The sequence below is a fragment of the Homarus americanus genome, unplaced genomic scaffold, assembly GCF_018991925.1.
Source record: "Homarus americanus isolate GMGI-L3 unplaced genomic scaffold, GMGI_Hamer_2.0 scaffold41086, whole genome shotgun sequence".
In the NCBI taxonomy this organism is placed as follows: Eukaryota; Metazoa; Arthropoda; class Malacostraca; order Decapoda; family Nephropidae; genus Homarus; species Homarus americanus.
Genome location: NW_024748490.1, coordinates 45,123 through 58,106, shown reverse-complemented (window position 1 = coordinate 58,106; position 12,984 = coordinate 45,123). Strand labels below are relative to the sequence as shown.

The 12,984-nt window shown below is 42.7% G+C and overlaps 1 protein-coding gene across 1 annotated transcript; it reads left to right on the top strand.

Annotated features, from left to right (window-relative positions):
* Positions 1 to 7,954: 7,954 nt before the first annotated feature.
* Positions 7,955 to 9,352, top strand: LOC121880271 (neuropeptides capa receptor-like). Its single transcript, XM_042387429.1, has 3 exons — positions 7,955 to 7,988; positions 8,341 to 8,475; positions 9,069 to 9,352. Exons 1-3 carry the CDS (start codon positions 7,955 to 7,957, stop codon positions 9,338 to 9,340), a joined length of 441 nt encoding a protein of 146 aa, XP_042243363.1. The 3' UTR covers positions 9,341 to 9,352.
* The last annotated feature ends 3,632 nt before the right edge of the window (positions 9,353 to 12,984 follow it).

Here is a 12,984-nt window from a genome sequence, read left to right as displayed (position 1 = left end):
GGTGAAGAGGGGAGGGGGTGAAGAGGAGAGGAGGGGTGAAGAGGGGGAAGAGGGAGGGGTGAAGAAGGAGGGAATGAAGAGGGAGGAGGTGAAGAGGGAGAGGGTGAAGAGGGAGGTGAAGAGGATGGGTGAAGGGAAGAGGAGGGGAAGGGAGAGGAGGGAGGAGGGGGTGATGAGGGAGGGGGTGATGAGGGGAGGGGTGAAGAGGGAGGGGATGAAGAGGGAGGAGGAAGAGGGAGGGGATGAAGAAGGGAGAGGTGAAGAGGGAGGAGGTGAAGAGGGGAGGGGATGAAGAAGGGAGGAGGTGAAGAGGGGAGGAGGTGAAGAGGGAGGGGGTGATGAGGTGAGGGAGAGGGAGTGGTGTGTTGCAGGGTAACTGATCAAGGGCAAGTTCACGAGATAATGTTAAGAAAAGGTTAGTTATTCTGCCTTTTGACTCTCACTTTCATCTAATTGTTTTTTTAATCTATCTACCACTAACCTGGCCTAACCCAGCTTAATCTACCGCTAACTTTAACCTAGCCTTCCCCAAACAGTATCCTAATCTAACCTATTCTTTCTAACTCACCCTAACCTAAGCTACTCACCAACGTAACCCAACCAGCCCAACTAAACCTAACCCTTCCTTAACTTAATCTCACCTCGTCTACTCCTAAAAATATTCTCACCTAACCTAATCTACCTCTTACGCCAGTCGGTAGTAGGCAGCTACCAAACAGGGAGGTACTACCGCCTGGGAAGATAGTGGAAGCATAATGTGTTGTCTAATGGTAGACCCTGCTGCCATATGGCATCACGAAAATTGTGACCAAGTCCCAGGTTGCTGATATGACTTTTCTCTTCATTTACACACAAATTGCAGGGTCTCAATTGTTTCTCTTATTATTGATAACACAACATACATATAGCGTTTCTCACTATTGATTTTTCTTTTGTATTTTTATTATTATAGTGTTATTATTATTATTGTTATCATTATTATTATCGTTTACTTTTATTATAAATTTTATTACTATGAATTACTGTATTATTATTATTATTATTATTATTATTATTATTATTATTATTATTATTATTATTACATTTCGCCCCAGGCCCGATGTGGGTCAGTGACATGTGCCTGGGTGGGCTAACTCTAAAAAAAAAAAATATATATATATATATATATATATATATATATATATATATATATATATATATATATATATATATATATATATATATATATATATATATATATATATATATATATATATATATATATATATATAATATATATATATATATACATATATACATATATATATATATAATATATATATATTTTTTTTTATAATATCTTTTGACGAAATAATCAACGACCTCACCAGGTGAGGTCGTTGATTATATGTTCAAAGTCTCGCTTGTTATATGGACTAAAAATGAAGTATATATATGGTACCGTGTTTCACACCAGCGGATTCGGTAAAATGCTACTGACACCACATGAGGCACGGGCAGTTCTAATGAAGTTCACGGCGCCATCAGCTCGATGAACAGGCTTTGTGTGAAATATATCAGAGTCCAGACTGCTTTTAGTGTCCTTGTGGGTTGGTCATTAGCGTTCCCTAGTCCCACCCAGTAGGTCGAGGGTCTGATTCTGGCTGGTGAGGTCGTTGATTATATATATATATATATATATATATATATATATATATATATATATATATATATATATATATATATATATATAATATATATATATATATATTTAACTCACTGACCTAACCCAACCTACCTAACCTTTAATCAATATGCAATATAATCTAATTTAACCTATTCATAACTAACCTAACTCAAGCCTAACTTAACCACGTTGTTAGCATGAAAATTGAGATCCGGTCACGATTTCTGGGTCTAATTTTGTTCTCCCAAACACACCCACCTCTTCATCCTCTCATACCTCCCTACCTACTCCCACCACCCCCTCTCCCTACCTCTAACCGGGATTACCGACAGTAAGGATTGACCACCAGGCACTTGTTTTACCCACAATGCACAGCTCTGTGACGTCACTGTTGCAAACACACATCATCTGGTGAGCTCCGTGTGTGCCCGCGTCTGCTCCCAAGATCAGTGTATCAACAATTATGGTTATTTGTGCAATATACATTATATACAGGTACACCAGCAATGCTGAAATCAGCAGAGAGCACACCAAGCATTACAAATATCCCAGAGATAAGAAAACTTGTGATAACTAGATAAATGCCTGCAAGCTGTTCTGGATAAATTAAACACATTAGGCTGCCAAGAACTTGTTTGAAAAGAGTTCATAATTTTTGTATCTCCTTAATTCTGGAATATCTGTAGATATCGACAGGAAGGTGAGATTCATCTTGCTATATGTACAAAAACAATTCTGGATATATTTAATAATATTGAAAAAATTAAAGTTAAGTACATCGGTACGAGGGTTTCAGGTGTCAACACTGCGCTTGTTCCAAGACGCGAGGAATTTTGTAGTTTCTTAATTCTGCAATGTCAGTCAATATCAGGTCATCCAGAAGACCGCGAGACATTATTTTTGCCACGTCTGACAAAAAAACAAAACAATAATATCGCCCAAAATATAAGGAAAACTAAGAGTTACATCACATTTTTCACCGGCGACGGTCGTAATGCTTAACGCCTGGAGAAACTTGCTCTATTTTCTTAAGTATACATTATAAGGCAATATCCAGTTGTCCAGAGTACCCTCACATTTACCTTGTCATTTCTGGAAAAGGGAAAATCTTGGCATTACTAAAATAAGCTCAAAAAATTTAGTTGCTTCGTCCACGTCTTCAGCTCACCACCTGGGTGTTTCCTTGTAATATTTTATATTTCTTTTCTTGTTCTTTTTTTTTGGGCTATATCACTTATTTTATGAGTACTATGAGAACATAAGACATTCACTTTGATATACCTGGCCACAGGAAAACCTTAGCCTTACAAGTATTCTAAAACATGAAACAATGAAACGTCAACTGCAAGGCCGTAGTCCTTGGCCGCCTCTGGTCACCACAGGTTGCGTGACATTAATGAATGGGGCGGAGTTAAGGTTTATGACGTTACAGCGGTGTGTCTTTACTGTATAATTATAGTCCATGCCTCCAACCTACTGTATAATTATAGTCCATGCCTCCAACCTACTGTATAATTATAGTCCATGCCTCCAACCTACTGTATAATTATAGTCCATGCCTCCAACCTACTGTATAATTATAGTCCATGCCTCCAACCTACTGTATAATTATAGTCCATGCCTCCAACCTACTGTATAATTATAGTCCATGCCTCCAACCTACTGTATAATTATAGTCCATGCCTCCAACCTACTGTATAATTATAGTCCATGCCTAACCTACTGAATAATTATAGTCCATGCCTAACCACTGTATATATAGTCCATGCCCAACCTACTGTATAATTATAGTCCATGCCTCCAACCTACTGTATAATTATAGTCCATGCCTCCAACCTACTGTATAATTATAGTCCATGCCTCCAACCACCTCTTCTTTTTCCTTTTTAGAGAGAGAAAGAAGAGTAGGGGTGGAGGAAGGAAGTTATAGTTCAGAAATTGAAGAAATCTAGGAGGTGGTAAAAAAGGGCGGGCTGACCGCCTTCCTACGGGTTAGCTACACGAATAGTGTATTGGGGTTGTGTCGTGGGTTAGTTATTGTCTGTCGGTTTAGGCACCAGACAGCCTACCCTATCCCAGATATGGGTGTTGAGGGATTTATTTCATGTTCCGACGACCCTACTGGCGGATTCTGGTCTAAGGAGGTTGCCTATTGCCTGGCCGTATAGATCGGGGGTGGTAATGGACCTTTTGAGATTTGGTAACTTTTTGGGAACCATGTATGGTTGTTGTCGTTGTCTGGTGGGAGTCTTTGAAGGAGCTCTTGCTCTGAACGTTCTATCTTTTGCCAGACTCTGCTGGCCAGGGCTTCATTTTGGACCACCTGTAATTATAATAATTGGGTGGTGCTCGTAGTATGAAGAGGTACTGTTGGGTTAATATCGGTATGATAAGTGATGTAACTAGGCGGAGTTCTATTTTTCTTCAGGAAGCGCATTAAAGTGGTAAAGTTTATCAGCTCTCTTGTTGCCTTTTCCTTCCTGGTGTGGACGTGATGGGAGTAACCTGTCGTGGATATATTCAGGCCCAGGAGGGTGCCTCTGCTATTGTATTCTATATGGGCATTCATTAGCTTCTAATGGATGGGCTTTCCTTCTGTATAAGGGTATCACTGAATTTTGGGAGACTGGTTTTGATTTTTTCTTCGTAATTATTAACCCTTTCTATTTCCCGTCTGGTGTTGTCGACCTGTAACGCTCGTGATTTTCCTCGGTGTGTTGTTATTTGAGTGATGTCATCTGCATACATAATATCTTCGTTTCCTATTCTAGAAGGAGATGGGGTGTCACTTGTGTAGATGATAAATAGGAAGGGAGGAGGACGCTGCCCCAGGACTCCTCATGAGTGGGAAGGCCTATCCTGTGTGTTGTCCCGCCCTCAGTCTGGCATTTCTGCCGTCAAGAAAACTGCAAAGCAGCTGGATGTTGATGGGACGTCCGAGTTGAAGGATCTTGTATTTTAGACCGTCATGCCAGACTTTGTCAAACGCCTTTGCTTCATCCCGGAGTTAGATTACATTGGCTACCATTGCTCCGGCTCTGGCAATGTTTTCACATGCCAGGGCTATCGCTGTTGAGGTGGACTTCCCTTTCCAGAAGCCAAATTGTCTGCAATTGATTCTGCTGGTTGTTTCCAGGTAATTTCTCAGATGGTTACTAATGATTTTTTTTCTAGGATTTTACCAGGTGGGAGGAGGAGTTCTTACCGTATTTTGGTGTTAGGGTAATAATGGCCTCCTTGAATTTAGTTGGGAAGTAGCCCGAGGCCAGGCAGGCTTTTATCGTGGTTCTCAGTCTCCATGGCCGGGTGGTTTGTGTGACGAAGGATCTCCATGGTGATGCCCGAGTAGCCAGGGGCTTCATTTTTGGTGTTAGAGATGGCTGTATTGAGTTCTTCCGAGGTGATTGGTTTGGACAGTGGGCTGTTCTCTCTCAGATCCTCCCATATGATTTCAGGAGAAGGCTGAGTGCGGTGTGTCTGGCCCCGGAGTTCATCAAGGACGAGCTCCTCGCGGGTGCCATCAAATCCCCTATTCTCTTCATTTATGATTCGGAAGATGTTCCTCCATATGTCCCTGAATATGGGTTCTTTGTCTTGGTCGTCATATATTTTGCTTCCTGTGTGGTCAGTTATATATGTTGACTCATCTCTCTCCCTACCTCCAACCACCTCCCTATAATTCTTACTTATCATTATTACTTATTATTATTCCCCTCTCACCTGAATTTTATCTCTTTATCACCTTTCATCTTATATTCTTCTGTGATTCTTTCTTGTTATTTACTTCCTTATTACTAGTATATCTTTATTCTTTTCTCTTATCTATATATCTGAATCTTACCTATTATTCCCACCTATGATCTCTGCCTATCATTACCGCCAGTATAATCTCAAGTGTATTAGCAGTGAACAGGTGTGGTGTGTTTACAGGTGTAGTGTACTGTACCTCTCAACAGGTGGGGTGTGTTTACAGGTGTAGTGTACTGTACCTCTCAACAGGTGAGGTGTGTTTACAGGTGTAGTGACTGTACCTCTCAACAGGTGAGGTGTTTACAGGTGTAGTGTACTGTACCTCTCAACAGGTGTGGTGTGTTTGCACGTGTAGTGTACTGTACCTCTCAACAGGTGAGGTGTGTTTACAGGTGTAGTGTACTGTACCTCAACAGGTGTGGTGTGTTTACAGGTGTAGTGTACTGTACCTCCAACAGGTGAGGTGTGTTTACAGGTGTAGTACTGTACCTCTCAACAGGTGAGGTGTGTTTGCAGGTGTAGTGTACTGTACCTCTCAACAGGTGTGGTGTGTTTACAGGTGCAGTGTACTGTACCTCTCAACAGGTGTGGTGTGTTTGCAGGTGTAGTGTACTGTACCTCCAACAGGTGAGGTGGTTTGCAGGTGTAGTGTACTCACCTCTAACAGGTGAGGTGTGTTTACAGGTGTAGTGTACGTACCTCTCAACAGGTGTGGTGTGTTTGCAGGTGGACTGTACCCTCTCAACAGGTGAGGTGTGTTTACAGGTAGTACTGTACCTCTCAACAGGTGTGGTGTGTTTACAGGTGTAGTGTGTACTGTACCTCCCAACAGGTGTGGTGTGGTTTACAGGTGTAGTGTACTGTACCCTCAACAGGTGTGGTGTGTTTACAGGTGCATTGTACTGTACCTCTCAACAGGTGTGTTTACAGGTGTAGTGTAATTGTACCTCTCAACAGGTGTGGTGTGTTTACAGGTATAGTGTAATTGTACCTCTCAACAGGTGAGGTGTGTTTACAGGTGTAGTGTACTGTACCTCTCAACAGGTGTGGTGTGTTTACAGGTGTAGTACTGTACCTCAACAGGTGGTGTGTTACAGGTGTAGTGTACTGTACCTCCCAACAGGTGGGGTGTGTTTTTAGGTGTAGTGTACTGCACCTCTCAACAGGTGGGGTGTGTTTACAGGTGTAGTGTACTGTACCTCCAACAGGTGGGGTGTGTTTACAGGTGTAGTGTACTGTACCTCTCAACAGGTGGTGTGTTTACAGGTGTAGTGTACTGTACCTCAACAGGTGTGGTGTGTTTACAGGTGTAGTGTACTGTACCTCTAACAGGTGTGGTGTGTTTACAGGTGTAGTGTACTGCACCTCTCAACAGGTGGGTGTGTTTACAGGTGTAGTGTACTGTACCTCTCAACAGGTGTGGTGTGTTTACAGGTGTAGTGTACTGTACCTCCTCAACAGGTGAGGTGTGTTTACAGGTGTAGTGTACTGTACCTCAACAGGTGTGGTGTGTTTACAGGTGTAGTGTACTGTACCTCTCAACAGGTGTGGTGTGTTTACAGGTGCAGGTACTGTACCTCTCAACAGGTGGGGTGTGTTTACAGGTGTAGTGACTGCACTTCAACAGGTGGTGTGTTTACAGGTGCAGTACTGCACCTCTCAACAGGTGTGGTGGTTTACAGGTGCAGTGTTTGCACCTCTCAACAGGTGTGGTGTGTTTACAGGTGTAGTGTACTGTACCTCTCAACAGGTGTGGTGTGTGTACAGGTGTAGTGTACTGTACCTCCTAACAGGTGTGGTGTGTGTTTACAGGTGCAGTGTACTGCACCTCTCAACAGGTGGGGTGTGTTTACAGGTGTAGTGTACTGTACCTCTCAACAGGTGGGTGTGTGTACAGGTGTAGTGTACTGTACCTCAACAGGTGTGGTGTGGTTGCAGGTGTAGTGTACTGTACCTCAACAGGTGGGGTGTGTTTACAGGTGTAGTGTACTGTACCTCTCAACAGGTGGGGTGTGTGTTTACAGGTGTAGTGTACTGTACCTCTCAACAGGTGGGGGTGTGTTTGCAGGTGTAGTGTACTGCACCTCTCAACAGGTGTGGTGTGGTTTACAGGTGTAGTGTACTGTACCTCTCAACAGGTGTGGTGTGTTTACAGGTGTAGTGTACTGTACCTCTCAACAGGTGTGGTGTGTTTACAGGTGTAGTGTACTGTACCTCTCAACAGGTGTGGTGTGTTTACAGGTGTAGTGTACTGTACCTCTCAACAGGTGTGGTGTGTTTACAGGTGTAGTGTACTGTACCTCTCAACAGGTGTGGTGTGTTTACAGGTGTAGTGTACTGTACCTCTCAACAGGTGAGGTGTGTTTACAGGTGTAGTGTACTGTACCTCTCAACAGGTGTGGTGTGTTTACAGGTGTAGTGTACTGTACCTCTCAACAGGTGGGGCGTGTTTACAGGTGTAGTGTACTGTACCTCTCAACAGGTGTGGTGCTGTCCATAGACCCGCCCACCAGGACGCCCGCGGCAGGTGCTGGAGCCATGCACACCCGCAAGGTGGGCATAAGGATGCTCGGTAAGTGTCACAGCTTCTGTTTTCCTCCTTCTCTCAACCAATCATATAGCTTTACGCCATAGACCTTCTGTCCAATCACAATGCTAAATGTACACATAGCTGTACATCGTATTTTTCCGACCAATCAAAGAGCTAGACGTCACAGTCTTGCTTATCATGTCACGGACCTCCTGCCAGCCAATCACAGTATTGTCTGTTATGTTGTTTCTTGTTGGATATATAGTTGGAGGGAAAAGTGAGAAGTAAATGGATATTGACAGGTGTGTGTGTGTGTGTGTGTGTGCAGTGGGGGGCGGGGAAGGTGTGGTGGGCGTGGGTGTAGGTGTAGTCTGAATCAATCTCCCGCCCGCAGTAGCCGTGGTGGTGGCGTTCTTCGTGTGCTGGGCGCCCTTCCACGCTCAGCGGCTCATGTTCGTCATCGTCACCAGCTACGGCAAGTGGACCGCCCATCTCCGCTCCGTCAACACCAAGCTCTACTACTTTACCGGTAAGTGAACCAGTGTACCGGTAAGAGAACCACTGTACCGGTAAATGAACCAGTGGACCAGTAAGAGAACCAGTGTACCGGTAAGTGAACCAGTGGACCAGTAAGAGAACCACTGTACCGGTAAGTGAACCAGTGGACCAGTAAGAGTACCAGTGTACCGGTAAGTGGACCAGTAAGAGAACCAGTGTACCGGTAAGTGAACCAGTGGACCAGTAAGAGTACCAGTGTACCGGTAAGTGGACCAGTAAGAGTACCACTGTACCGGTAAGTGGACCAGTAAGAGAACCAGTGTACCGGTAAGTGAACCAGTGGACCAGTAAGGACTCAAGAAAACTATGCCCGACCCTACAACAACATCAGTGACTTAAGAGTCAAACATCAATTGGAAAATTGACTTCAGAAATCTTTACGTTTCTTAATTGTATCTTAAAATAGTTAACACGTAGCTGATGAGCACTAATTAGCAGAGGCTTAACCTTAACTTTCTTAACATCCGGTAGTTGTTATATGAAACTTTACGAGTTTAAAGACTGAAGGATTGAATCTCTCTCTCTCTCTCTCTCTCTCTCACTAACACCTGCCATTACCACTAGGTATCTGCTACTACCTCAACTCGGCCGTCAACCCCATCCTCTACTCCGTCATGTCAGTCCGCTTCCGCATCGCCTTCCGGAGATCACTGTGCGGGGGAAAGGAGTGGGCGAGGAGACAGCTCTACCTCTCCAACACTCACGGCCACCTACACCTCTCCAACAACTCCAACATACTCAACAGGACGTCCACCACCTCCACCAGACGGGTTCTCGAGACCAGCAACCGAAATGGGATTAATTACGTATTCGAGCAGATGGAGATTGAGGCTTGAATCTCTGACCAAAACCCACACATTATATATATATATATATATATATATATATATATATATATATATATATATATATATATATATATATATATATATATATATATATATATATATATATATATATATATATATATATATATCTGTATAGATGGTTATTATACATTGTGTTCATTATCCCTTGATATATATACAGTATTTTCATGTACACCCACAAGTTAGACACAGTGTTAGTGTCTCAGGCACGGCTGGGGAATTTTAAACGTAGGGGTAAGTTCCACATATCCAGGGTAAATTCCTTATATCGAGGTAAGTTCCATAAATTGAGGAGTTCAGTCATCGTCACTCAAAAGTAAAGACTTAACCGTACTTTATTATGAGAGAACGACAGACGCTGCTGGGTGCTTACACTGGCATTCTTTGAATGATATGACCGTCAGTCAGTGAAAGCGAGAAGAACACAGCTGTGTCACAAAGCTTTCGTTTTCCTTCCCATCACGAAACACTGAACGTAAACATGGGACTTATCGAGAGTATAAGGAACGACTCATAATAAGACACTAGTTATTACTCTATGTGCTTATATCTTAGCGTTATATATGTGATTGTTAATATACCTGATGACTTTATTGTTTGACAAGTCCAGAAAACTGAGGGCGCGCGGGTCGGGTCGTGCTGCGTCTCTGTAACAAAGTGTATTCGGCATTCGGGCCTTCGTTGTTGAGCCGCAGAAATTGGACAGTGATTACATAAGATCATCAAGATCGTCTTAGTGATGTGAAAGTGTAAATCAATGTAGGATTTTTAATGCTAGACGCGATTGTATTTTTGAAAACTCAATCTCCACCGAGTTGGAGGTCCAGCCCAGGTCAAGAGGCCTACAACCACAAAATCATTGCCATATAACAAAGCTTTATTAAATTTTTTTACGGAGTTGTGGTCACGGCTGTGATATAGGCCAACCAGGGAGTGTAGTGCTGTGCCTTTAGTTAAATCAGTTCATAGTGTCATCAGTGACAGCGGAAGAGGTTGTAAATAACTTAAAGTAAATACAAATTGGCAAGCAAGCTGGTAAGGCACCACTGCCAGCAGAGACTTAGTCGTGTTATAGGTGCCACAGAGACTAAATTTTATTTTGTTTGTGTGCTTTCTCATGGACTAAAACTGTGCCTACAATACACCATTCACAGGGAGATACAGTGTACACAGTGATAGCACAAAGAGATATAATCGTTGATGAGAACATGAAAAGAAAGTATAAGGAAATAATAGTTAAAATAAAAAACAAAACAAAAATAAGCTTGGCGATCCTTAAAGGCATTCTATTACCGCCCCAAAGAAAGATTTATTTTATTTTTCTGTGCTTCTAAAGGACTGAGTGGGCGTATAAAATCCGTTATTCATAGCAAAATGCAGTGTACATAGAGATAGCATATAAATACTGACAAACCGCCTAAGTAAACTGAAAAAAAAGAGAAGAAAAACAGAAGACAACGAGTGAGGTTAAAACCAGCAGAGGGCAGCTAAGTACTGGGTATTTATCTTTATTTTTAAATAGGTGTAGATCTATACACAGTCTGCACACAACAACAACAACAACAACCATTAGGGATATGATGATATGTGATTACTGCGAGGGATGATGGATATGGATGATACAGGCCTGACCAATGCAACGTTTAGGAAGATACAAACTGCCGTAAAACATGAAGGCTGTCACACGCTGGGTACCACAGGGCAATGTATTGGGACCGCTATTGTTTGTTTGTTTCATAAATGACATGCCTGACGTTGTACACTCCTCCATACAAATGTTTGTCGATGACGCCAAGTTATTTCGGGAAATCAAGAACCAAACGGACTGTGAATAGCTGCAAAAGGATCTCTGTGAGCTCCAAGAATGATCAAAGAAATGGCTGCTGAGATTCATTGTCACGAAGTGTAAGAGGATGCACCTGGGGCGTACCAACGGTAAGGAGGCGTATCATATGTCCCAGCGGGATGAAGAAACTGCACTAGTTGAGACTGAATGTGAGGACCTAGGTGTGTATGTTGACAATGAGCTGAAGTTCTCAGGCCATTGCGAGAAGAAGGTAAATCAGGCAAATAAATTATTGGGTCTTATAAGAAGGTCGTTCAGATATCTAGACGGTCCATCCCTTGTAACGATCTTCAAGAGTGAAGTGCTTCCCCATCTGGAGAGCTGTCACCCCGTCTGGTCCCCGAGATATGCTAGGGGCTGTCAGTTAGTTGAAAATGTTCAAAGGAGGGCCACCAGACTGGTGCCTGCACTTCGGCACCTCAACTACCCTGAGAGATTGGAGCACCTGAACTTGCCTAGCTTATACTACAGACGGGCAAGGGGCGACCTAATTATTGAGGTGTATAAGCATCGCAAGGGGCACTACTCAGTCGAGTGTCCTTACTTGGAGCTGGCGGATGCTCGCCCCACAAGGGGTCACAGCTCAAGATTGAAGAAGCCGCAAGTCCAGAAAACTGTGAGGGCAAACTTTTTCGGAGTGAGAGTTGTGAACTCTTGGAACAATCTACCAGAAAGTGTTGTGACGGCACCGAGTGTGAGCTGTTTCAAGACCAGACTTGACCAACACTGGAGCAGGTTCAGGTACATTTAGGAGCCGGTGCATGCCCAGTACTTGCCAACAGTGCGTAACAGAGACGTGACCGATAGCCCAAGCGGCTAACGAGCCGATCAGTGGTGAAGAGGATAAAAGTATAAAAAGTGTAAATGACATTATACACACTGACTCTGTACTTATTGCTACAGACAAAGGTTCTAAAATATATACATTGTGTGTTAAGCTCAAAATAACATTCCTGAAGGAGTGTTTGGTGAAACTTGTTAATTAATGTCAAGACGCATCTTGGTGTACTAAGAGTGGTGTGTAAGTGAGAGTGTTTATAAATGTTTTTACTTGTGGTTAACTTTAATTCTTGTGACATGTGTGAGGGTAACAAAATGCCTTTATATTTAATGGGCTCTAACTTGGCGTAATTTATCCTAACCTAAGATAGCGAAACTTAACCTAACCTATTCAGCCTAATCTAATTCACCCATACTTAACTTAACCTTCCCTATTACAACCTATCCTAACCTAACAACCCAATTTACCTTTAACTAACCCAACCTTAACTAACTTAACCTAACAACCTAATTTACCTAACCAAAATACTGGGATTAGTACATTAGCATTAGGCATCATCACAGCTGGGGTTATTCCTAGTCAGGTTAGTGTTAGATTAGGTTGGCGTTAGTGTTAGGGTAGTATTAGATTTGGTTAGCGTTAGGTTAGTATAGTGTTGCTTAGGTTAGCGTAGGTTAGATTAGGTTAACATTATATATAGGTTAGGTTAGTGTCAGGTTAGCGTTAAAATAGGTTAGGTTAGGTTAAGTTGGTCTAGGCTAGGTTGCGTTGGAATTGGTTAGGTTAGGCTAGGTTAGATTAAGTTAGGTGATCGGAACTTAGTTGGTGATAAATCTGAGTTTACTGCTGGTGATTAAAGGGATTTATGTGAGTTTGGGGGAGACAGGATCACCATGACAGTTTACCAAGAGGCACTGTCACTGTCTGGTAGGTGTCACTGTCTGGTAGGTGTCACTGTCTGATAGGTGTTACTGTCAAGAACTA